This window comes from Capricornis sumatraensis, chromosome 4 (assembly GCF_032405125.1).
Source record: "Capricornis sumatraensis isolate serow.1 chromosome 4, serow.2, whole genome shotgun sequence".
NCBI lineage: Eukaryota > Metazoa > Chordata > Mammalia > Artiodactyla > Bovidae > Capricornis > Capricornis sumatraensis.
Window position 1 is genome coordinate 88,364,869 of NC_091072.1, and position 26,300 is coordinate 88,391,168.

Sequence of the window (26,300 nt, forward strand, 5' to 3'; positions counted from 1 at the left end):
AAGCTTCCTCCAAGATTATGCTTTGATCAAACTGACTTGTTTAGTGTACATGCCAGTCTCTGTTCAGTGGTTTGAACATAACAATCTGTCCATATGTCCTGTGAGCTTTAAATAAATGGGCTGAGGCCTTCAGTAAATCATGCACAGTTCTTGAATAATGTTATTAAATCTGATCATGTATTTGATTTTGCAGAAATGTGTGAATGTGGAGGAAGTTTAAGTATATTTGCTGAAGGCAGATGCCATGGTTTCCAAGTAACTTAAAAAGAAGAGTGTGGACAAATTTAGAAAAGCAAAAAGAACCCCTCCAAAAAATTATAGAAAAAGGAAAAACTTTTACAGAATTTTTTAATAATTTTTGGCAAAACTGTAGTTCATTTTTCCCTGAGGCCAGCTCTAGGCAGATTTATGAAGTGAGATCATGTCTAAAGTTGCCACCTGTGACCCTCTTTCTCTCCCTCTCACACTGTTCAGCCCTTCTCTTTCGCTACTGTTAAAAAGCAAAATTCAACTGGGTGAAGTTTTTTGAAATTCCCTCCTTAAGGTTTTTTTAAATGTATTTATTTTTAACTGGAGGAAAGTTGCTTTACAACATTGTGCTGGTTTCTGCCACACACCAACATGAATCAGCCATAGGTATACATATGTCCACTCCCTCTTGAACTTCCCTCTACTCCCCACCCCATCCACCCGTCTAGGTTGCCACAGAGTACTACACTGAGCTCTCTGTGTTTTACAGCAATTTCCCATTAGTGATCTATCTTACGTATGATAATGTATATGTTTCCATGCTACTCTCTCAATTCATCCCATCCTCTGTGTCCACAAGTCTGTTTTCTATGTTTGCATTCAACTGAGTAAATTTTAAAGGTCTTATTGCTTCATTCACCGATTCTTGAATTGGGCAGCATCCAATCTAGCAAAGACAAAGGAGCTCCACAGAACTATACAAATGAAAGCCTTTCATAGGTAGAAGGGAGCAGGAATAAGGAAGTTACACATGGCAAAAAACTGGGCTGTTTGTTGCAAGGTCACTTTCCTACAGGAGATGGCAAGGGTCTAACAGGCAGAATACCTAACCAGTGCTGATGAGGCAATTCCTGATTGACTGGCTTAAGATTCCATTTCTGGGAAAACCAAAGCTGTAATTAAGTCTTGGGTTCGTGACATGGTGCTTAGCATAAGTGACTCCATTTGGGGCCTATTATCTTGTTTTTAATGCTAATATGAGAATATTTAGCTTCAATCCAGTCCATATAATGCTTTACTCTTAGCTGAGTGTCTCCTGCCCGCTGCCTGCTGCTGCTGCTAATTCACTTCAGTCATGTCCAACTCTCTGCAACCCCATGGACTGTAACCTGCCAGGCTCCTCTGTCCATGGGATTCTCCAGGCAAGAATACTGTTGTGGGTTGCCATGCCTTCCTCCAGGGGATCTTCCTGACCCAGGGATCAAACCCATGTCTCCTGCATCTCCAGCTTTGCAAGTGGAGTCTTTATTACTGAGCCACCAGGGAAGCCCTGAATGTCTCCTAGGGCTCCTAGAACCTCTGAGGCTGAAATCTCTTGAAGACTCAGAGGAAAACATGACTGAAAGTATAATTTCAGGCGTTGTGGCAAATAGCGAACAACGTAGGAGACAGGAAACTCGCCTTGCTGCTCTCCAAGCACAGCTTGGTAAAGGTGGCTACTCCAGGCTGGCCTTGTTTCTGCTTCTAGATGCCTGCTAAGCCTGGGCCCTCCTGTCCAGGGCCTCCTCCTGGCCAAGGTACTCATCCCGACCCCAGAGATTGCTTAGTCTCTGTAAATAGTAATTCCCTGCTGTCTGCACTTCTCAGTCTTTTGTAATATATTCTGCAGTGGTAGTTTCACAGATATCTGGCAACCCTCTCAGTTTTGGAAATTAATAGATGTTTTTCTGTCAGTTTGTTTTTAGCTCACTCTATAAGCTTTAACCTTCCCCTCCTCTCCCGTCATTGATTAATGCAAAGTATTTGAAGATCTGACTTGTAAAAGAAAGGAGACCAGCACCATTGATGGGGCTGGGGAGTCATGAAGACTCTGTTAGGACTGCAAGTGCCACTTGCGTCCATTCCTGGGTGGCTCAGTGGTAAAGAATCTGCCCACCAGTGCAGGAGACACAGGTGATGTGGGTTCAATCCTGGGTCGATCCCTGGGTCAGGAAGATCCCCTGGAGAAGGAAATGGCAACCCACTCCAATATTCTTGCCTGGAGAATCCCATGGACAGAGGAGCCTAGTGGGCTACAGTCCATGGGGTCACAAAGGGTCAGACACAATTGAGTATGCATGCATAAAATGAAGATTTTTTTTTTGTTCTCAAGATTTAATCTTGATCTACATATTCATCCTAATCATCATCATTTCACATTCCTATGCAATTCGTCCGTGTTCTTTAGAAAATATTAAATTATGTATTTTGGGAATTCTCTGGAGATCCAGTGGTTAGGACTCCATGATTTCACTGTCACGGGCCCAGGTTCGCTCCATGGCCACACAGGCTGTGTGGTGCAGCCAAAAAAATATTAATAATAAAACAAAAATATGTATTCCTCCTATTTCTAAATATAGAAACATAGTATTAGGAATTTAAAAGACCTTGGAGAAAATACATAATCCAAATGATTATTGGGAAGATTAAACAAGATGGTAAGCATAAAAACACTCTATAAATAACTGAAGAGCATTATAATTGTCAACTAGTACAGATCTCTTATTTGTGGGTATCAAACTTTGGCACAGAAAGATTGAACAAGTCTAAGCTATTTTTCATATTTAACTAAGCCTGGAAATCTGTCACAGAAAATAAAATGCTTGAAAGCAAACCAGGAGGTAAGAATGAAGCAAACAGTTACCAGTTGTCAGAGAGATCCTGTGGTTAGGTTGGCATATTCACTACTAAATAAGATGACCTACTTACTACTAGTTACAATGGCCTATTTCAGTTCACTTCAGTTCAGTCGCTCAGTCGTGTCTGACTCTTTGCAACCCCATGAACTTTAGCATGTCAGGTCTCCCTGTCCATAACCAACTTCCAGAGACCACCTAAACTCATGTCCATTGAGCTGGTGATGCCATCCAACCATCTCATCCTCTGTTGTCCCCTTCTCCTCCTGCCCTCAATCTTTCCCAGCATGAGGGTCTTTTCAAATGAGTTAGCTTTTCGCATCAGGTTGCCAAAGTATTGGAGTTTCAGCTTCAATATCAGTCCTTCCAATGAACACCGAGGACTAATCTCCTTTAGGATGTACTGGTTGGATCTCCTTGTAGTCCAAGGGACTCTCAAGAGTCTTCTCCAACACCACAGTTCAAAAGCATCAATTCTTCAGCTTTTAGCTTTCTTTATAGTCCAGCTCTCACACCCATACATGACCACTGGAAAAACCATAGCTTTGACTAGATGGACCTTTGTTGGCAAACTAATGTCTCTGCTTTTGAATATGCTGTCTAGGTTGGTCATAACTTTCCCTCCAAGGAGTAAGCGTCTTTTAATTTCATGGCTGCAATCACCATCTGCAGTGATTTTGGAGCCCCCAAAAATAAAGTCAGCCACTATTTCCACTGTTTCCCCATCTACTTGCCATAAAGTCATGGAACCCGGTACCATGATCTTAGTTTTCTGAATGTTGAGCTTTAAGCCAACTTTTTCATTCTACTCTTTCACTTTCATCAAAAGGCTCTTTAGTTCTTCCTCACTTTCTGCCATAAGGGTGGTGTCATCTGCATATCTGAGGTTATTGATATTTCTACCAGCAATCTTGATTCCAGCTTGTGCTTCCTCCAGCCCCACGTTTTTCATGATGTACTCTGCATATAAGTTAAATAAGAAGGGTGACAATATACAGCTTTGACGTACTCTTTTCCTGATTTGGAAGCAGTCTACTGTTCCATGTCCAGTTCTAACTGTTGCTTCCTGACCTGCATACACGTTTCTCAAGAGGCAGGTCAAGTCGTCTGGTATTCCCATCTCTTTCAGAATTGTCCACAGTTTATTGTGATCCACACAGTCAAAGGCTTTGGCATAGTCAATAAAGCAGAAATAGATGTTTTTCTGCAACTCTCTTACTTTTTCGATGATCCAGTGAATGTTGGCAATTTGATGTCTGGTTCCTCTGCCTTTTCTAAAAGCAGCTTGAACATCTGGAAGTTCACGGTTGAAACCTGGCTTGGAGAATTTTGAGCATTACTTTACTTTACTAGCGTGTGAGATGAGTGCAATTGTGTGGTAGTTTGAACATTCTTTGGCATTGCCTTTCTTTGGGATCGGAATGAAAACTGACCTTTTCCAGTCCTGTGGCCACTGCTGAGTTTTCCAAATTTCCTGGCATATTGAGTGCAACACTTTCACAGTATCATCTTTCAGGATTTGAAATAACTCAACTGGGATTCCATCACCTCCACTAGCTTTGTTCATAGTGATGCTTTCTAAGGCCCACTTGCCTTCACATTCCAGGATGTCTGGCTCTAGGTGAGTGATCATACCATCGCGATTTTTCTGGGTCATGAAGATCTTTTTTGTACAGTTCTCCTGTGTATTCTTGCCACCTCTTCTTAATCTCTTCTGCTTCTGTCAGGTTCATACCATTTCTGTCCTTTATCGAGCCCATCTTTGCATGAAATGTTCCCTTGGTATCTCTAAATTTCTTGAAGAGATCTCTAGTCTTTCCCATTCTGTTGTTTTCCTCTACATGCATTGATCGCTGAGGAAGGCTTTCTTATCTCTCCTTGCTATTCTTTGGAACTCTGCATTCAAATGGGTATATCTTTCCTTTTCTCTTTTGCTTTTCACGTCTCTTCTTTTCACAAGTATTTATAAGGCCTCCTCAGACAGCCATTTTGCTCTTCTGCATTTCTTTTTCTTGGGGATGGTCTTGATCCCTGTCTCCTATACAATGTCACAAACCTCTGTCCATAGTTCATCAGGCACTCTGTCTATCAAATCTAATCTGTTTACTATTAGTTATAATGGCCTATTTACTACTAATTAAGATGGCCTATTTACTACTAGTTACTATCGCCTATTTACTCAAAGGCACAGGCAAAAGCTAGGGTCTTTTAGGGGAGGTTTTTGTGAGAAGTTTAACTGGATTCCACTAGAACTAACTGTTCAAGAAACAACTAGGCAAAGTTTACTTGATCTTGACTTTCTGCACGAATGAGAAACCTAAAGGGGGGCCTCACAGTCCAGGAAAGGTCACTGCAGGAATTCGGGCGTTTGGAGGTCAGGAAGAATGTCCTCTTCAATCCATTAGTGTCGCTTTTTCCCATGAGTATGTTATTAGACAAGATGTTTCTGGTTGCCAATAATAGAAAACCAACTCAAGATAGCGTAAGCAAAAAGGGATTTATTGGGTCACATCCAGAAAGTGGCCTAGCTTTGGATGTGGCTGGGTCCAGAGGCTCACGTGTGTCACCAAGACCTGCATTGCCCTCTCTGTCTCTCAGTTCTACTTTTCTCTCCACTGGCTCAGGTTCCGGGCAAGCTCTCCCTTCCTGATGGCAGACAGACAAGATGGTAGCCAGCAGCTCCAGGTGTACAACCTATCTTCTCAACAAATGCTGTGGGAAAAACACATCTCTTTTCCAACTCTGAAAACTAGAGTACCGGATTCATTATGATTGGCTAGGGTTGGCGAACATGTCTGTTTCTGAACCAATAACTATCAACAAGAAAACACGATAATTTGATTAGCTAATGTCATTTCATGCATCCGTCTTTGGACCAAGGGGTATGGTCAGCTCCAACCAATAATATGGAGCAGGTGATGCTGGCAAGAAAGATGAAGGTGCTATTACAGGAGAAGGGTGAATGGTCTGCTGGGCTGGCAAAGACAATAGGTGTCCTCTAAAATCTTAAAAGATAATTCTCTAAGTAAATCAAGTAAATCATCTGAGTGAGGTTCAGGGAAAAGGCAGTAAAAGTAAGGGTTATTGTAGCACAGGCGGTTGATGACGACTGAGCCAGTAAGTTTTTCTCACATTGGATGAAGACTAGGTGTCGACATGGTATGGATGCAAACATCTCAATGGGCATTTAAAATCCCTTCCTGAATATTTTTTTTAATTTTCTTATTCTTTTTAAGATATATACTCCCAGCATATTTAATTCAGAAATCAGATTTTCCTCATCTTTTCTTATCAATGTTTCAGGTTTGTAATCACAATTCCCATGATTCAGAAATTCCAAAATGGAGGCAATGTCTTTCCGTAACTGAATAACAATATTACTATCCAAGGGCAACCTGAGAAATTACTCCGCTTCATGCATTTTTTCACATTTAGCACGCTATGCATTTCCACATAAAAAGGAAACTCCTTGGAGACAATCTCTTTGTTCTCTATATTCAGGAACATGTTCAAAATATTGCTCTATTTTCTACACATTTTTCAAATATACATTACTGAAATAAAGTAAGTCCTCTTCTCATTTTTATCTCAAGTGCAAATTTAAATTATCAGTTTCCTTGTGTCTTCACATATGCAGCATACATGTTCATTTACTCAAATGAAATTTTCATTTAGAGCCTAGTATATGGTAGGTTCTATGCCAGATGCTGCTGCTGCTAAGTTTCTTCAGTTGTGTCTGACTCTGTGCGACCCCATAGACGGCAGCCCACCAGGCTCCCCCGTCCCTGGGATTCTCCAGGCAAGAACACTGGAGTGGGTTGCCATTTCCTTCTCCAATGCATGACAGTGAAAAGTGAAAGTGAAGTCACTCAGTTGTGTCCGACTCTTAGCGACCGCATGGACTGCAGCCTTCCAGGTTCCTCCATCCATGGATTTTCCAGGCAAGAGTACTGGAGTAGGGTGTCATTGCCTTCTCCAGTGCCAAATGCTAGGAATAGGCAAAAACAAAAACAAATTTAAAAAAAACACATCTTTTAAGCCCTCAGACACAATGAGACTAGTTATAAAACTATGTGGTAAATGCGGTGATAGAGAAATGCTGAGAGTTTTATGGGAATAAGTGAAGGTACACTTCATGGGGTCTGATAAATCAAAGCAAGCCCCTTTCAGCTGGGGAATGTAGTATGCATCCCATTTTTAAATTTTTATTCTTTAGACTATGAGATGTGGCATGTGGGATCTTAATTCTCCATCCAGGAATCACACCTGCATCCCCTGTATTGGAACACAGAGCTAACCACTGAATACCAGAGCAGTCCCTAATATGCATCTTTAAGAATGAATTTGGACACTACTATATGGGCTTCCTTGGTAGCTCAGATGGTGGAGAATCTGTCTGCAATGCAGGAGACCCGACTTCAGTCCCTGGGTGGGAAGATCCCCTGGAGAAGGGAAATGATTACCTACTCCAGTATTCTTGCCTGGAGTATTCCATGGACAGAGGAGCCTGGCAGGCTACATGTAGTCCATGGGGCCGCAAAGAGACATGACTGAGTGACTAACACTTTCACTATATATAAAATAGATAACTATTAAGGACCTACTGCATAGCCCAGGGAACTCTACTCAATGCTCCGTAATAGCCTATATGGGAAAAGAATCTTAAAAAAAGAGTGGCGATATATAGATAGGTAGATATAGCTGATTCACTTTGCGGTACACCTGAAACTAACACAACATTGCAAATCAACTACAGTCTAATCAAAAAAATGAAAATAAGATTTTAAAAAAAGGTGGTCCAGTGGTTAGGACTTGGTGCTTTCACTGCCAGGGCCCAGATTTGATCCTGGTTGGGAGACTAAGATCTTGCAAGCCACAAAGCACAGTCAAACAAAAAAAGAAAATCAGTCAAAAAAAAGAAAAAGAATGAATTTGCATATAGCACATAGACAGAAGTGGGGGATGCAGCAGAGAGCACATTCTAGGCACGAGCAAAGACAGAAAGGAATGACAGTGTATTCAAAGAAACAAGTTTTTAAAATCTCAGCTTTATTGCAATGGAGTTGACATATAAAATTATAAGATAAAGTGTACATTGTGGTGATTTGATATATGTATACATTGTGAAAGGATTCCCCCATCTCATTAATTAACAAATCCTTTTCCTCACATATTTATCTCTTTTTTTTTTTTGGTAAGAATGTTATAAGTTCTACTGTCTTAGCAAACTGCAATTACACAATACAATGTTATCAACTATATTCACCATGTTTTAATTAGATTCTCAGACCTTATTCATCTTACAGCTGAAACTTTGTACTTTTTACCTATTTTATCCCTAGTTCCCCCAACCTCCTAGCCCCTGGCAGTGATTTTTCTACTCTGTGTCTCTAATGTTGTTGTTGTTTAGTCACTAAGTTCTGTCTGACTCTTTGTGACCCCATGGGCTGTAGCCCACCAGGCTCCTCTGTCCATGGGATTTTCCAGGCAAGAGTACTGGAGTGGGTTGTCATTTCCTTCTCCAGGGGATCTTCCTGACCCAGGGATCAAATCTTCTTCCGCTGCATTGGCAGGTGGATTCTTTACTTCTGAGCCACCAGCGAAACCTGTTTCTATTAGAATAACAATTTGATATGCAAAGCAGAAAAGCCAAGAAATAAATCTGGAGAGAGGTAAGGAAGGATCCCAGAGGGTTTTAGAGTCTAAGTAAAGAGTTTCAGCCTTTTCCCAAAGCTATTAAATGACATGGTCACATTTGTGTTTTAAACAAGTTGTCCTATCAACTGGCTGAAAGATGGATGCCTAGGAATAAGACTAGAGCCAGAGAGACCAGTGAGCAGGCCATTGGTATAGTTTAGACAGGAAAGCGTAAGGGCCAAAGTAGCACAGTGCTTCAAGGTATGTTGACAGTGCAGATGGCAAAAGGGACAGATTTGAGAGAGGAGAAGGAGTTTAAAATGATGGAGTGCTTGGTAATGAACTAAGGATGATAGAGAGTAGTGAGAAAGAGCTGCTGAAAGGGAAAAATATGAGCCAGCTTCCTTGCACATGGGCTGCATTTAAGGCATCTGTGGGCAATTCACATGGAGATGTCCAACAGGCCGGGAGCACAGAGACGAAACTAAGCAGCGGGATGCCTTTAACTGTTATCACTACGTGGGTGTGTTAGAACCGAAAGAGCCGGGGCGAGCACCCAGGAACCATGTCAAGTGAGTAGGACAGAATACAGGGGGTGGAACACTGCCACTTAAAGGGTGATCAGAATAAAGGAGTCCTTGAAAGAGAGTAGGAATCCTCACTACACACGCAGGAGAAGAGCCCCAAGAATGCCCTGTCCTAGAGACCAAGGCTGGAAGTTTCAACATGAAGCCTGAAAAACACCATAGGAGTTTGCATTTTAAAGCGACCGGAGACCTAAGTAAGAGTGTGAGGCAGAAGCTAAATTACAGCAGGTTGAGGGGTGATTGGGAGGCAAGAAGATCAAGATTGCCAATGTAACCTATTTTTCCAATAATTTTATAATAGAAAAACTCAAACATATACAGAAGTAGACAACAAACTATAATAAATCTCAGGTAGCCATCACCCGCCTTCAGTTATCAATTCATGGCCAACCTGGTTTCATACATCTTCCCACTCATCTTTACCCACTGTGAAGCAAATGTAACCACAATGCCACTTTCATGCCTTAAAAACAAAAGACCCAAAACTCAAAATAATTCCTTAACTCGTTAACTATACATGAACTCTTTTTCTGAGAAGTCTGGATTGTGGAGAGGAGATATACTAGACAGTATCCAATGAGACATAAAGTCAAGGACAATGCCACATTTTTAAATTGTTTTACAACATTTTAGGATGGGAACACCTTAAGCATGTTTACAGGAAAAGGGGAATCTGCCCTCCCTATGCTACCACCCATCCTTGGGATTACTTTAACCATGTCTACAGAATTTCACTTTGCTGTTACGCCCTGTTCTTGTCTGGACAGACCCACCCGGACTGTATGGGATTTACTGTAGCACTGTCCACTGTATGTGCACTGTATGATTTAGCATCCCTTTTATCAAAGCATCCATGGAAAAATTTATCTCAGCCATCCATGGGGAGAAAAAAAAAAGCTTTGCCTCGTATGGGTACCTCTTACACTATTTCTCTTACAGACTGTGGCTCTTATAATTGATGGTGGTCTTTTCATCTTGGCTACTGAAAAGTGAAAACCAAATCCACAGTCCGCCTTTAGTCCGCCTGTGGGATTTTCTGGCATGGACCTCGAGGCTCCCTGTCTGTTGGCCTCATCTTGTTAGTGCTCTTTATTCTTTGCTGTGGTTCAGTCACGAAGTCCTGTTTGACTCTTTTGTGATTCCATGGACTGTAGCCCTCCAGGCTCCTCTGTCCACGGGATTTTCCAGGCAAGAATACTGGAGTGGGTTGCCATTTCCTGTCCCAGAGAATCTTCCCAACCAAGGAATTAAACTGCATCTTCTCTGTTGGCAGGCAGATTTTTTTTTACTACTGAGTAACCTGGGAAGCCCGTTCCTTATTCTAGCCCTGTCTTTAGATAGTATTGCATTGTATTATCTTTATGAGCCACCCTAAAGTCTTTATAACATGAAGTAAGATATAAAGAAACAAATGAACGTCTCTTTTTGCTCTGATAAAGGACTGAAAAAGGACAGGCAGAGTGAAGGGAGAGGGGAGGGCAGACATGGGAGCCAGGGGAATTGACAGAGAAGGGCCTAGAGAAAACCTGGGGGGCAGCAGGGGCTGGGGCTGCTCACAAGGAGGGAGGCCTCAGAGCCTGAGTTGGAGGGAGGCACTGAGGATGGATGTTGCAAAGGGCAAGGGGAAGCAGTACCTGTGCAGCCAGTGAGGCAGGAATGTATTCTCACCACATCCAATCATTATCATGTCTTTTTTTAATGTTTATTTTTATTTATTTATTTGGTTGCCCCAGTCTTGGTTGTGGCATGGGAACTCTTAGCTGTGGCATTTGGGATGTAGTTACCTAACCAGGGATCAAACTAGGCCCCCTGCATTGGGATCACAGAATCTTAGCCTTGGGATCACCAGGGAAGTCCAGTTCAGTTCAGTTCAGTTCAGTTGCTCAGTCGTGTCCGACTCTTTGCGACCCCATGAATCACAGCACGCCAGGCCTCCCTGTCCATCACCAGCTACCGGAGTTCACTCAGACTCACATCCATTGAGTCCGTGATGCCATCCAGCCATCTCATCCTGGGTCGTCCCCTTTTCCTCCTGCGCCCAATCCCTACCAGTATCAGAGTCTTTTCCACTGAGTCAACTCTTCGCATGAGGTGGCCAAAGTACTGGAATTTCAGCTTTAGCATCATTCCTTCCAAAGAACACCCAGGGCTGATCTCCTTCAGAATGGATTGGTTGGATCTCCTTGCAGTCCAAGGGACTCTCAAGAGTCTTCTCCAACACCACAGTTCAAAAGCATCAATTCTTCGGCGCTCAGCCTTCTTCACAGTCCAACTCTCACATCCATACATGACCACAGGAAAAACCATAGCCTTGACTAGATGGACCTTAGTCGGCAAAGTAATGTCTCTGCTTCTGAATATGCTATCCAGGTTGCTCATAACTTTTCTTCCAAGGAGTAAGTGTCTTTTAATTTCATGGCTGCAGTCACCATCTGCAGTGATTTTGGAGCCCCAAAAAAGTAAAGTCTGACACTTTTTCCACTGTTTCCCTGTCTATTTCCCATGAAGTGATGGGACCGGATGCCATGATCTTCGTTTTCTGAATGTTGAGCTTTAAGCCAGCTTTTTCACTCTCTTCTTTCACTTTCATCAAGTGGCTTTTTAGTTCCTCTTCACTTTCTGCCATAAGGGTGGTGTCATCTGCATATCTGAGGTTATTGATATTTCTCCCAGCAATCTTGATTCCAGCTTGTGTTTCTTCCAGTCCAGCGTTTCTCATGATGTACTCTGCATATAAGTTAAATAAGAAGGGTGACAATATACAGCCTTGACGTGCTCCTTTTCCTATTTGAAACCAGTCTGTTGTTCCATGTCCAGTTCTAACTGTTGCTTCCTGACCTACGTACAGATTTCTTAAGAGGCAGGTCAGGTGGTCTGGTATTCCCATCTCTTTCAGAATTGTCCACAGTTTATTGTGATCCACACAGTCAAAGGCTTAGGCATAGTCAATAAAGCAAAAGTAGATGTTTTTCTGGAACTCTCTTGCTTTTTCCATGATGCAGCAGATGTTGGCAATTTGATCTCTGGTTCGTCTAACTTTTCTAAAACCAGCTTGAACATCATGAAGTTCATGACTCACGTATTGCTGAAACCTGGCTTGGAGAATTTTGAGCGTTACTTTACTAGCATGTGAGATGAGTGCAACTGTGTGCTAGTTTGAACATTCTTTGACATTGCCTTTCTTTGGGATTGGAATGAAAACTGACATTTTCCAGTCTTGTGGCCACTGCTGAGTTTTCCAAATTTGCTGGCATATTGAGTGCAGCACTTTCACAGCATCATCTTTCAGGATTTGAAATAGCTCCACTGGAATTCCATCACCTCCACTAGCTTTGTTCATAGTGATGCTTTCTAAGGCCCACTTGCCTTCACATTCCAGGATGTCTGGCTCTAGATAAGTGATCATACCATTGTGATTATCCAGGTCATGAAGATCCTTTTTGTACAGTTCTTCTATGTATTCTTGCCACCTCTTCTTAATATCTTCTGCTTCTGTCAGGTCCATACCATTTCTGTCCTTTATCGAGCCCATCTTTGCATGAAATGTTCCCTTAGTATCTCTAATTTTCTTGAAGAGATTTCTAGTCTTTCCCATTCTGTTGTTTTCCTATATTTCTTTTCATTGATTGCTGAAGAAAGCCTTCTTACCTGTCCTTGCTATTCTTTGGAACTCTGTATTCAGATGCTTATATCTTTCCTTTTCTCCTTTGTTTTTCGCCTCTCTTCTTTTCACAGCTATTTGTAAGGCCTCCCCAGACAGCCATTTTGCTTGTTTGCATTTCTTTTCCATGGGGATGGTCTTGATCCCTGTCTCCTGTACAGTGTCACAAACCTCATTCCATAGTTCATCAGGCAATCTATCTATCAGATCTAGGCCCTTAAATTGATTTCTCACTTCCACTGTATAATCATAAGGGATTTTATTTAGGTCATATCTGAATGATCTATCAGTTTTCCCTACTTTTTTCAATTTAAGTCTGAATTTGGTAATTAGGAGTTCATGATCGGAGCCAGAGTCAACTCCAGGTCTTGTTTTGGTTGACTGTGTAGAGCTTCTCCATATTTGGCTGCAAAGAATATAATCCATCTGATTTTGGTGTTGACCATCTGGTGATGTCCATGTGTAGAGTCTTCTCTTGTGTTGTTGGAAGAGGGCGTTTGCTATGACCAGTGCATTCTCTTGGCAAAACTCTATTAACCTTTGCCCTGCTTCATTCCACATTCCAAGGCCAAATTTGCCTGTTACTCCAGGTGTTTCTTAACTTCCTACTTTTGCATTCCAGTTCCCTGTAATGAAAAAGACATCTTTTTTGGGTGTTAGTTCTAAAAGGTCTTGTAGGTCTTCATAGAACCATTCAACTTCAGCTTCTTCAGCATTACTGGTTGGGGCATAGACTTGGATTACTGTGATATTAAATGGTTTGCCTTGGAAACGAACAGAGATCATTCTTTCGTTTTTGAGATTGCATCCAAGTACTGCATTTCGGACTCTTTTGTTGACCATGATGGCTATTCCATTTCTTCTGAAGGATTCCTGCCCACAGTAGTAGATATAATGGGCATCTGAGTTAAATTCACCCGTTCTAGTCCATTTTAGTTTGCTGATTCCTAGAATGTCGACATTCACTCTTGCCATCTCTTGTTTGACCACTTCCAATTTTCTTTGATTCATGGACCTGACATTCCAGGTTCCTATGCAATATTGCTCTTTACAGCATCGGACCTTGCTTCTATCACCAGTCACATCCACAGCTGGGTATTGTTTTTGCTTTGGCTCCATCCCTTCATTCTTTCTGGAGTTATTTCTCCACTGATCTCCAGTAGCGTGTTGGGCACCTACTGACCTGGGGAGTTCCTCTTTCAGTATCCTATCATTTTGCCTTTTCATAGTGTTCATGGGGTTCTCAAGGCAGAATACTGAAGCTGTTTGCCATTCCCTTCTCCAGTGGACCACATTCTGTGAGACTTCTCCACCATGACCCGCCCGTCTTGGGTTGCCCCGCGGGCATGGCTTAGTTTCATTGAATTAGACAAGGTTGTGGTCCTAGTGTGATTAGATTGACTAGTTTTCTGTGAGTATGGTTTCAGTGTGTCTGCCCTCTGATGTCCTCTTGCAACACCTACCATCTTACTTGGGTTGCTCTTACCTTGGGCATGGGGTATCTCTTCACGGCTGCTCCAGCAAAGTGCAGCCACTGCTCCTTACCTTGGATGAAAGGTATTTCCTCACCATATCTTAATTCAAAGAAAGATGTAACTGACAAAGCTCATCCTTCTCTGTTGAATCTGATTTGAACATTTTTAAAGATGTGTTAAAGGCTTCTCTTTTAAAACAGCATTTTATAATTTCTAACACCAAAGCAATGCTGAAGTTCCATCTCCCAGTACTTGTGCTTAGCACCCAGAATAGAAAAGCTTTCACAGATATATTTGTTTGAGCATTTAATAAACCACATTATTTATTGCACAGCTTCTCATCTCCACTTCATAAACCATTCTATGAAATAATTGAACAATGAAAAAGAATCTTTCCTGTTTGAACTCCATTCCCATTACCATACCTAAGATGATTTCAATTGAAGCTCTTTGTTCTTTGTCATAATATAGAGTGCTATTTTGATTGAGGCATCGTTTCATTAGCTTAACCATGGAAACACTAGTAACCAAGATTAATAAGGCACCCACAAGCAACCAAAAGAGTTGTCCATAAGATGCACATCAAGAAAACATACCCAAACCCTTAAATGGAAACATTATTAGATCTTCTTCAGGCAATCGCAGACACTTGACGCTTGATAAACCTCACCTAACCAAATCAACAAAGGTCCATCTAGTCAAGACTATGGTTTTTCCAGTAGTCATGTATGGATGTGAGAGTTGGACTATAAAGAAAGCTGAGCATCAAAGAATTGATGCTTTTGAACTGTGGTGTTGGAGAAGACTCTTGAGAGTCCCTTGGACTGCAAGGAGATCCAACCAGTCCATCCTAAAGGAGATCAGTCCTCAGTGTTCACTGGAAGGACTGATGTTGAAGCTGAAACTCCAGTACTTTGGCCACCTGATGTGAAGAACTACCTCATTAGAAGACCCTGATTCTGGGCAAGATTGAAAGCAAGAGGAGAAGGGGATGACAGAGGATGAGATGGTTGGATAGCATCACTGATTCGATGGACATGAGTCTGAGCAAATGAGTCTGCGAAGAGCTGACTCATTTGAAAAGACCCTGATGCTGGGAAAGATTGAAGGCAGGAGGAGAAGGGGACGACAGAGGATGAGATGGTTGAATGGCATCACCGACTCAACAGACATGAATTCAGGTAAACTCCAGGAGTTGGTGATGGACAAGGAGGCCTGACATGCTGCAGTTTACGGAGTTGCAAAGAGTTGGACACAATTGAGCAACTGAACTGAACTCAACTGAACCAAATCAAACCTAAAATATTCAAACTCAAGTCAACTTTGCTGAAAATAAATTTCTCTTTTAAGCAAACAAAAAATAAGATTCAGGCCCAGGCCACCACAGCTAGCATGAGGGAGAATGCTTGTCTTCACATTTTACCATCATGAGTTCACTCCAAAATTCTTATTATTTTTTAGATACTTGGATTTATCTGTTAGCACATACTTTTAAGGCTCTGAGGAATGGGATACATGGATATTAAAGACCTGAAGTCTCATAACTCCCTTTAATCCTGTGTTGGAAATCAAAGCAGCCAAGAGTTAAGCAGCAAAGACTCCTTTAAGGCACTGGAAAAACCCTAACAAAATATTCATCAATAACAGCTAAAGGACTTGAAATTCTGGAGAAGAGAGGTTGCGCTGCTTAAGAAGTGAATCACTCAAGTGTGTTGTGAGGGGCGTCCACGTGGGGCTGTGCTCACAGTGTGCTGCTAATCTAAGAGCAGCTCTCAGTCTGGCAACCTTAAACCTGCTGACTGAAGTCCTCTTCAAAAATCACCGCTGTATTGGGCTTTCTGCCATAATTCAAGTATGTCAAAACTTCCTCACATTGGTAGTGTTCTCAAGGAATAGGTCTGTGAAGTCAACTAAGTATCCACTTAACGAAGAGGTTGTTGTTCAGTCTCTAAGTCATGTCCGACTCTTTGCAACCCCATGGATTGCAGCACTCCAGGCTTCCCTGTCCTTCACTATCTCCTGGAGCTTGCTCAACCTCATGTTCATAGAGTTGGTGATGCCATTCAACCATCTCATTCTCTGTCGTCCCCTTCTCCTGCCCTCTGTCTTTCCCAGCATCAGGGTCTTTTCCAATGAGTCAGCTCTTCACATCAGGTGGCTGAAGTATTGGAACTTCAGCTTCAGCATCAGTCCTTCCAATGAATAGTCAGAGGTGATTTCCTCTAGGATTGACTGGTTTGATATCCTTGATGTCCAAGGGACTCTCAAGAGTCTTCTCCAGCACCACAGTTCAAAAGCATCAGTTCTTTCGTGCTCAGCCTTCTTTATGGTCCAAATCTCACATCCAGTAGACAACTACTGGAAAAACCACAGTCTTGACTATATGGACCTTTGTCAGCAAAGTGATGTCTCTGCTTTTTAATATGTTGTCTAACCCCAGTCTCTTATGTCCCCTGCATTGGCAGGTGGGTTTTTTACCCCTAGCATCACCTGGGAAGCCCTAAGGAAGAGGGCTTCTTTCCACCTGGGAAGAAGACAGGTATTCAAATTTCCATTAGAGTTCCTTCTGGGTAGGAACTGAGGACTTTAAGATTTATTCAGTTCTGTCAAACTACAACCACATACCCGGAAATCATTCCAAAAGTTCTAAAAATATGTAGAAATAATACAATTACTTTTTGCAGTTATACATATATGTATTTAATGTGCACAAAGCATTTAAGATAGTACAGTACATTTGGAAGTATTCTTAGTAATATTAGTTCAAATTTTCAAAATATGTTTTCAGGCAAGCTGACTGTGTCGAAATGTGGTTAAATATACTTCTAGATGGATGTTTTATTCAGTAATCCCTTCTTAGCCAACTATATTCAAACATTTTAACAAGAAAATACATAGTCTGAAATATATATATATACATATATCCTATTGCATGCGTGTGTCATAAACAACCAAAAGTATCTCAAAATCTGAATCACTGACTTCAACAAAAATGTATTCTTGGAACATTGATTTTCACTTAATGTACAAAAGAAGAAAGAGAGATGGAAATTCCCAAGGACGTGAATGTGCATTAAGTTTGTAATTGTAGAACTTGGTCAGGGATTTTTTCATATACCGACACAGGGTCACAGCTGATGCTTAGTTTTCAGTGTCTGAGTGGTATGAGAGGTACAGGCAGCTTCATATCCTTTTCTAACAAAACTCATAGGATACAACAGTATTGAAAGGTGGGGACTGTAACTTTGGGCCACAATTTCTTTTCGCAACAGCCAGTGTAGACTGGGTCAGCAGAACCAAAGTGATAACGTGAGACTGGATATACCTGTTATTTAACCAGATTTGCCATAATCCTTGGTCCAAACTAGCAGAGAGGCAACAGAAAGGCCTCTGGAGGATGGCCAGCTCTCTGGGCTCAGCAGCCTCCCATGATGCTTCACTGCTTAAATCTCTCTCTCATCAGGGAAGGAGCAGGCAGGCAGGTTGTGGGGTGACTACAACCTCTGTCAGCCTGCCTCTATCAACTTAGCATGAGCGTTTTTACTCATTTGATAAATCCCTGGTTAGCTTTGACAGTGATTCTGCAGTGCAGAAGGTTAAAAATAACAATGTGCACCTCTAATAGGTTTGAAGAGTACATTTGCTTTGCCCATGAATAAACACTCCTGCACACGTGTCTCTACCCTGATAGATTTTCAGGCAAATTCCTGGCTCCCTCCAAAGCAGCTGCTTGACTTTGAGGACACTCACAATTTCAAAACAATAAATCTGACATGATACGTAGAGCCCATTGTATTAAATATCATTTTCCTAGATTTCTCATTTCCGCTCTTTTAAAATGACCTCTTATTATTTTAATTTAAATTGTCAAAATACCACTTCAAAAGTGGCCACAAAGAAAGAGAAACATCATCTTGTTTTATTGTTTGAAGTTCCGTATTTACCTGATCACACTAAAGAGAAGGGGATTGTTTTGCAAAAGGCTTGCTTTGAAAAACTACATTAAATCTTTCAAGTCTTGGGGGCCATTTTAGTCTTTCCATGTTAGACACGCCCCAAGAAGTCTGGATGTCAGCTGCCATCTTCTGCAATCCTGTGCCCAGCCTCTTCTTTATTTACTCAACATCCTCATCTCATCATTAAATGACTACAGCAGTCATCCCTTCCAACATGTTAATTGTTAGATGGCAGCTTGGAGGTGTAGTAACATTTTAAAGGACACTCTTAAAGGAGAGAAGGGAGTGACCTTCAGACAGACTCTATTATTTCTTCCAACCATATGTAGCCACAGGAAGTGACAAGCGTTCTGTACTCCTGAGCAACCCAAGCACTTTTCAAGAGGCCTTAATTATATCAGAGCCCTCAGATATTAGTCATTGGCCAAGGAGACTGTGGAGTTGGTGGTTTTGTAGGTATCCAAAAGATATTCTTTAAACCTTTATCACTTTATTTTTTATTTATTAAAAAATTTTTTTTTCTTTTTGGCTGCACAAGGTCTTCGTTGCCATGCAGGTTTTCTCTAGTTGCAGCGAGTGGAGGCTACTCTTCATTGCAGTGTGCAGGCCTCTCATCGCAGTGGCTTCTCTTGTTGTTGTGGAGCACAGGGCTCTAGAGCCTGGGCTTCAGTAGTTGTGGAGCACGGGCTTTGGGTGTTCTGCAGCCCGTGGATGTTCCTGGAGCAAGGACTGAACCCACCTCCTCTGCTTCGGCAGGCAGATTCTTAACCATTCTTAACCAGGGAAGTCCTCAATAGGTATTTTAAAAACTGTTTCTTTTTAACCTTTGAGATTAAATTAAGAATGCATCCCAATTCTGACGTGTAGATATGGCTTGTAGAAATAACGCATGCTCTCCCTCCTTCCAGAACAAACTAGCCTGCTGAGCTTGATATAACCTCTTCTCTCTCCCCCATGTATATTCCTCCTCCCTTTCAAAAATAGCCCAATACATGTCGCAACCTTTCTCATTCTCACTTTTTCTACACTGATAATTTATATTGTGCCATAAATGGTTTATTTTTTGCAGGATTTGACAATGTCTGCAAATGGCACCCAAAACAGTAGTGGGAGGCAAGTGAGGGCAGTCCCACCATCTGATTGGTTTTATCAACTTTCTCTCAAAAACCCAGTTCCTCCTAGCCTTTCATTTGCCCTCCATCTACTCAACATCCTCATCTCATCGTTAAATGACTATAGTAGTCATCCCATGTTAATTGTTAGGTGGCAGCTTGAAGGTGTAATAACATTTTAAAGGACACTCTTAAAGGAGAGAAGGGAGTGACCTTCAGACAGACTCTATTATTTCTTCCAACCATATGTAGTCAGTGGTGCTTTAGAAATCATCTCTGAAAGTTTGCCAGTCATTGACAGAGTCCTTTCTATATCGTCTACTCTTCAAAGCTTTTCCATATATATTATTCCTTTTGAACTTCCAAACACCCTTGTAAAACAAGTTGAGTATTATTGTCATGGTTAGTTTCTCACACATCATACTTAGTTTCTCAAGCATGATGCTAAGCCACAGGGAGGTTAAGTGACTCTCCAAAGGTCACACAGCTAATTAGCATCAGCCTGGACAGCAGTCATCCTGGCTCTGCAAGCTCCTGAAATAAATTATCTGCCTCACCACAGAGGTGATTCTCAAATTCCATCCTCTGGACACTAATGGCTTCATGGCACTTTCTATGAATGTCCTCCGGTCTCTAATTACCTGCCTATCTCAGTCCGAGTGAATTCCAGAACATAAGACAGATTTTCAGCTGACCTTCTCTAATATATAGCAATATAATGAGGGTGCTTACATTCTATGACGTAACGTTTCCGCTATAATTGTTTGGGGGCATTTTAAGTGGTGTTATATTTGGGCCTCAGGACTGTACTTATCCTGTACTAAAGGTACATTTAAAAAATCAAATAAGGAGGAGAAGAAAGTCTAAAAGTTCTTAAAAGGTGCTTGGGAATAAAGAATCTTTAATATATTCTATTCTGCATTTGTTTTTATGTAATTGGCTGCCCTGGGTTTTAGTTGCAGCATGCAGACTGTTAGCTGTGGGATCTAGTTCCCTGACCAGGGATTGAAGCCAGGCCCCTGCATTGGAAGCACAGAGTCTTTGCCACAGGCAAGTCCCTATTCTGCATATTTTAATCGTTAAACCATTTTGTTCTCAAACCACAGTTTTTATTGTCATATTGGGAACCATGACTGTCAGAGAAAGGAGATGGGCCTTGGGGGTTGGCGATGAAATCTTCCATCACAAAAACATTTGGAAGAGAGGTCATTAAGTCCATTGTGCAGGGGAGTTTCACTTTGGCTCTTTGATAACACGGAGAGCAGGAAGGCTTCCTTCATCACTCCAGCATGTGGTTTGTAAAACTGGCCCCAGATCACAGACCACCAAGTGTTCTTCCAAAGACCCACTAAGAGGTCTTTCTGACTAACGGTATGGGAAGTTTCCACCTGAGGTTTCTTATCCAAAGCATTTTTGGATGAGAACACTCAACAGTGTTGTTCTCCATGTAGCTTTTCCTACTGGGGTGCGACCACCAAATGACACGGCTCTAGATAGGCCCTCCACTCCAGAGACAACCCACAGCTGCCCACTGCCCCTGGGGTAAAGTCCTAATCCTTCTACTTGGTATATATGACTCTTCATAATAAAATACAGGGCTACCAGTTTTATGCCTGACACTATTCTGTGTTTGACACAAATCCAAGTATTTCCTATTCACAAACACCTAAAGTTCCCTGCTGTCTCATTTGCTCAAGTCACTTTTTCCACCTGGAATATTCTTTACCTTCTCTGATTTCCCTTTATCTGATTCCAGTGCAGTGTCAAAGACAAACTCAACAACTTACTCTAGGAACTTCCTTGGGAGTACAGTGGTTTAAAATCTGCCTTGCAATGCAGGGGATGCAGGTTCGATCCCTGGTTAGGGAACTAAAATCCCACATGGATTGGGGAAACTAAGCCTGTGTGCCATACTGAGCCTGTGTGCCGCAGCAAAGAAGCCAAGTGATGCAACTAAGACCCAACATAACCAAATAAATGCTTTTCTAATGTAATTTGTCCCCAGTTTAGCTATTTATAAACATGTCTTCTTCCTTCTTTTAAATTATGTTATATAGAATTTAAGGCAACAAATGTGTTTGTGGTAGATGCTCAACGCATTCAGTTAGGTATGTGGATAAATCTCATGTGTCCGTTCCACAGTCTCAGAGGCAGGAAGGTGCAATAGGACCTCATGGATAATCCTGCCCAATGTCAGTGGGTTAATCAGTAGAACAGCAGCAAGAACACTGACCTTTCTGGCATTTGCTCTTTGCAACTGATTTGTTTTTCTCCAGTGCATGACCCAAGGCCTTAATCCTTTGCCTCAGTTGAGTGTATACATCCACCACATCAGTGCATAGTTTAAAAGGTTTTCTATAGGGTTCACGAAGTTTTGAAGTAATAATAATACTAACATTTTTTCCTAGAAGATTTTGTCATTCTTACAAGGTTGTGTGGCTTGGAAATAGTTAAGGGAAAAAAAGAAGATAAAGAAGATAAGCTTCCTTGGTGGCTCAGATGGTAGAGAATCTGCCAGCAATGCAGGAGGCCTGAGTTCAACCCTTTGCTCAGGAAGATGCCCTGGAGAAGGGAATGGCAACCCACTCCAGTATTCTTGCCTGGGAAATCCCACAGACAGAGGAGCCTGGCAGGCTACAGTCCATGGGGTGGCAAACACTGGGATACAACAGTGTGACTGACATTTTCACTTTAAGGAAAACAAATCCCAAATAAAAAGTCAAGATCCCACACGGAGGACAGAGGTCTGTCTTGTAAAGAGACGTTGTCAGGTGCGCCTCGGTTCCCAGGGCATGTCCAGCATGGCAGTCTTAGGGACCCACTGCTCCCATGTTCTCTGTAACTAAATGGGTTCCTGGAGCATGACTGGAGATCTGACCCAGTGAAATGCACCAAGTAGTGTCACTAAGGCTGCTGAAGCATGAACCTGGTGTTTCTCAAGTCGATGTAACAGAATCTGAGCTGTGCAGGCTGGAGGCTGGGCCAGAAGGCTATCTGGTAGCCAAGGGCACTGCCAGGGCTTTAGAATAACAGTACAAGGTGGTAATGGGATGCCATCCCACCACATTTAGCCAGTTAATCATCTCAATCATCCATCTTTTATTCATTAACATGGAGGAATGACATTTTCTTTGGCCGCTCACTTTGCCCTTTCAGGTTACACCAATATTATGCTGTTCCATTTTTTTCCTCTATGTCTCATAAAAGGCAGCCAGTTTTAGCATCTTGTCACTGCAGATGTCAGTGCGAACACTGGAATGGGATGGCCAGGTCACTGTTGCTCCCAGAGTCAGCAGGAGCATCTGTATAAGAGCAAGTCTTTAAGTAGTTCTTTTGGAGCTTCCTTAAGACTGCACGTTCACAGAGATGTGAGACAAATCACCACGTGATCCAAGGCAGGAGCCTACCTTACTAAACAGTATCCCTTACTGTTATCTCAATCATCCATTTATTTCAGCCTTGAAGGAGAAGGTTAAAAATGGTAGGGTTATTTGCGCATACGTGTGTGCCTGATCGGTCGTTTACGTGCTCAGTCATGTCTGACTCTGCGAGCCCATGGACTGTAGCCCTCCAGCCTCCTCTATCCATGGAATTCTCCAGGCCAGAATACTGGAGTGGGATGCCATTTCTTCTTCCAGGGCATCTTACAGACCCAGGGATTCAAACCTGCATCTCTTGCGCCTCCAGCATTCTGCACTGGCAGGTATTCTTTATCACTAGCTCCTCCAGGGAAGCCCAGGATTACTTATTTTATGTCTCAAGGTTAAAAATTCAACAGAGTATTCTTCAAAATACCAAATCAATCAGACTTAATCACCAGTGGAGCCCAACCACATCGCAAGTCCATACCACCTCCAGGGAAGTACTCCTTCCACAAGTACAGAAACACAAAGCAAGGGCAAGGAATGATATCAAAGACCTCTGTGCAAAGAATATATTGTACATATTATTTTGTCCCTGGGCTCTACCTCAACATTTGACACCTACGTAGCAGAGTTCATATAGAAGGGATTAAGAACAAAGGCTTTGGCACTTATAGTACTTATAATTTTTTTAAGGGGACAAATGTTTGAGAGAGGGGACCATTTTAACAATTATTTGTTGCTGTCATGTTGCAAATGTCTTTTTCCTGAACTTTATTTCAAATTCCATAGTTGAATTTTTTGATGGAAAACAAGATGCAAGAGGTTCTGTTTGTGGAAACAGAAAGGAGTGTACGTGAGGGGCAGAGTGCGTTTTGTTTGGCAGTTCTTGTGCTAGCATTTTGTTTTTGTTTTTAGTGCTGGAGGGCAGCAGGGGCAGCAACTTGGCAAGTAAGGCTCTAGTTAGCTTCATACTGTATTTACAGCCAGTTCAGTTCAGTTCAGTTCAGTAGCTCAGTCATGTCCGACTCTTTGCGACCCCATAAATTGCAGCACGGCAGGCCTCCCTGTCCATCACCAACTCCCGGAGTTCACTCAAACTCACGTCCATCGAGTCGGTGATGCCATCCAGCCATCAACTATGGGTTAAAATGTCTGTGATGCATATAGAATTAGCACTCAACTTCTGTTAAGAATGAAAGCTTAATGTCTAATTTCAAACATTCCCTGAACATACCTCCTCTGTCTAATCATACATTAACTTCCAGCAACTTTTATAAAGTATACACAAATGGATTATTAGGAGAACCAACAAAGGTTTTGGAATCAGATATTCTGTGTTCAGCCCTCACTAACTGTATATAGTCTTAATGAATCTCTAGGGCCTCAGTTTCCTCACTTGCAGAACGTGAATAATAACGGCACAAACACGCGATTACTGGGATAACTGTTTGAATTAGTACATCGGAGGTGCGTGGTCAGTAAATGTTAGCTGTTGTTTGCATTGTCTTGAATTTAGCTAGGATCCTTTGTTTTGGGGGGTTATATGTACCCTGGGAAAACATGGCTTCAGTTCACCTGTAACAAAAGAGATCAGTCCTGGGTGTTCTTTGGAAGGAATGACTCTAAAGCTGAAACTCCAGTACTTGGGCCACCTCATGCGAAGAGTTGACTCATTGGAAAAGACTCTGATGCTGGGAGGGATTGGGGGCAGGAGGAGAAGGGGACGACCGAGGATGAGATGACTGGATGGCATCACGGACTTGATGGACGTGAGTTTGAGTGAACTCCGGGAGGCCTGGCGTGCTGCGATTCATGGGGTGGCAAAGAGTCGGACACGACTGAGTGACTGAACTGAACTGAGCTGAACAAAAGAGAAAGAACACAGATTATATCTTTTTCTTTTTTTAATGTCCAAGTCTCTAGATCTGTGATTCTCCAAATCTGGGCGGGGACCTCTGGAAATCCCCCAAGAACCGAGACCCCGAGATCCAAGTCCTTAAGGTCAAAACTATTTTCATAATAACAGTAAACTGTTATGTGCCCTTTTCACTCTTGTTTTTTGGTGAGTATACAATGGAATTTTCCAGAGGCTACATGCTATGTGATGATGTCATCACTGAGTTCATGGAATGTGTGCTTGTACATTCTTGTGCTTTTTTATAGTCCTCAGGCATCATTTCCAACACTGTAAATAGCAGTAGCTACAACCACATAAACCAATCCCTCCAGGGTACTCAGCCACTTTTAAAAGTGTAAAAGGTGACCCAAAAGTTTGAGAACCTCTGCTAGATTATCTCACATTAAAGTACCCCACTCCCTCCTCCATTTCAAAATCTGTCATGTGAAAATAGCACACTCGGGCCTTAATTTTGAGACTCTACTTGGGCTTTGACTCCCAAGGTCAAGCCCCTGAAGCTGCTCTGCCTGCATTTTGTCCTCATGTGTTTCAGGCTGTCTGGGTCCGACCTGCCGGGTGACGAGTGGCTGTGGGATTTTGAGAAGCACGGTCATCGCCGTTCGGTGATTAGAAGAGTCAAGAGGTTTCTGAGCGCTCACGAACACGCCTCAAGCCCCAGGAGAAGCTACGGGAGGCAGGCCAGCGACAGCTCCATGTTCTTCCCCCCGAGCGACCTCAGCCCAACCAGGGATCTGCAGGATGTGCCTCCAAGAAGCCCTCACCGTGCCTCGGCCGCTGGGAAGCACCCCCAGTCTCCAAAGGGAAGCCCCAAGCTGCGCTCCAGCCTGGGAGAGCTGTCCACCATCCGAGAGACCAGCCTGAGTCCACAGTCCAGCGTGAGGGGCTCCCCCACCAAAATGCCGCAGGTCCCCGAGGTACTGGTCACAGCCACCGAAGCACCAGGGCCTGCGGCAGAGCACGACCACCACGACTCCACGGCCTCCATCCAGAGCTCCGACTTCACCGGGGTTCAGCCCAGCAGGCGTGGGCAGCAGGAGGACCCTGTGGGGTCAGTCCTGTTCTCCTTCAAGAAAGGGGTGCCTCCTAGGGACCCTCGTTCCCAGACTGTTCCAGCCAAAGCTGAGAAAAACAGCCTCAAGTCTGCCTCTGAGGAGGACCCTCATGAGAAGGACAAGCCCCCCCAAAAGTGGAGGCTCCTGGACTCCAGCCGCACCTCCCTGGCAGGCCTGAGTCTGGATCCCATGAACCCTGAGCCACTTCCTTTACTGGACCCAGAAACATCCTCAGAGACCAGTGGAATCACCTTTGCGGCTGGTTCTCGAGTCTCTCCTGATGTGCTGTATTTAATAGAAAACGTAGATACAAAAGAAACGGATATTGTAGAGTTCAACAATGAGCAGAAGGAGGAGTCTCCCAAGGGAAGGCCAGAACGCTCTAGGACCTGGTTCTAGCCCAGATTCTTACTTCCCCAAAAGTTCAAGCAGTAGTTCCAGAACATACCTGGGTGCTGGTCAATTTTTTTTGAAATGATCATACTGTGTAAGCTACTTAAAACTTTGAAGGGCATTAAGATACTGACATTATGGGAAGATCAAACACATTCATGCTATCTACCACAAAGTGACTTTCATGGAAGTTACACAGACCACAGTGATGTAACCTTAAACAAATAAGGAATCATATAAATTCATAGATTGCCTTATAAATTCATAGATTGTTAAACTG

The 26,300-nt window shown here is 42.6% G+C and overlaps 1 protein-coding gene across 1 annotated transcript in view; it reads left to right on the forward strand.

The window, feature by feature from the left end:
- BEST3 (bestrophin 3) overlaps positions 1 to 26,026 on the forward strand; it is a 51,902-nt gene extending 25,876 nt beyond the window's left edge. Inside the window, exon 9 of the mRNA XM_068971220.1 lies at positions 25,108 to 26,026. Coding sequence (XP_068827321.1) covers positions 25,108 to 26,026 — 919 coding nt within the window. The remainder of the gene's footprint in view (positions 1 to 25,107) is intronic.
- Positions 26,027 to 26,300: the final 274 nt, after the last annotated feature.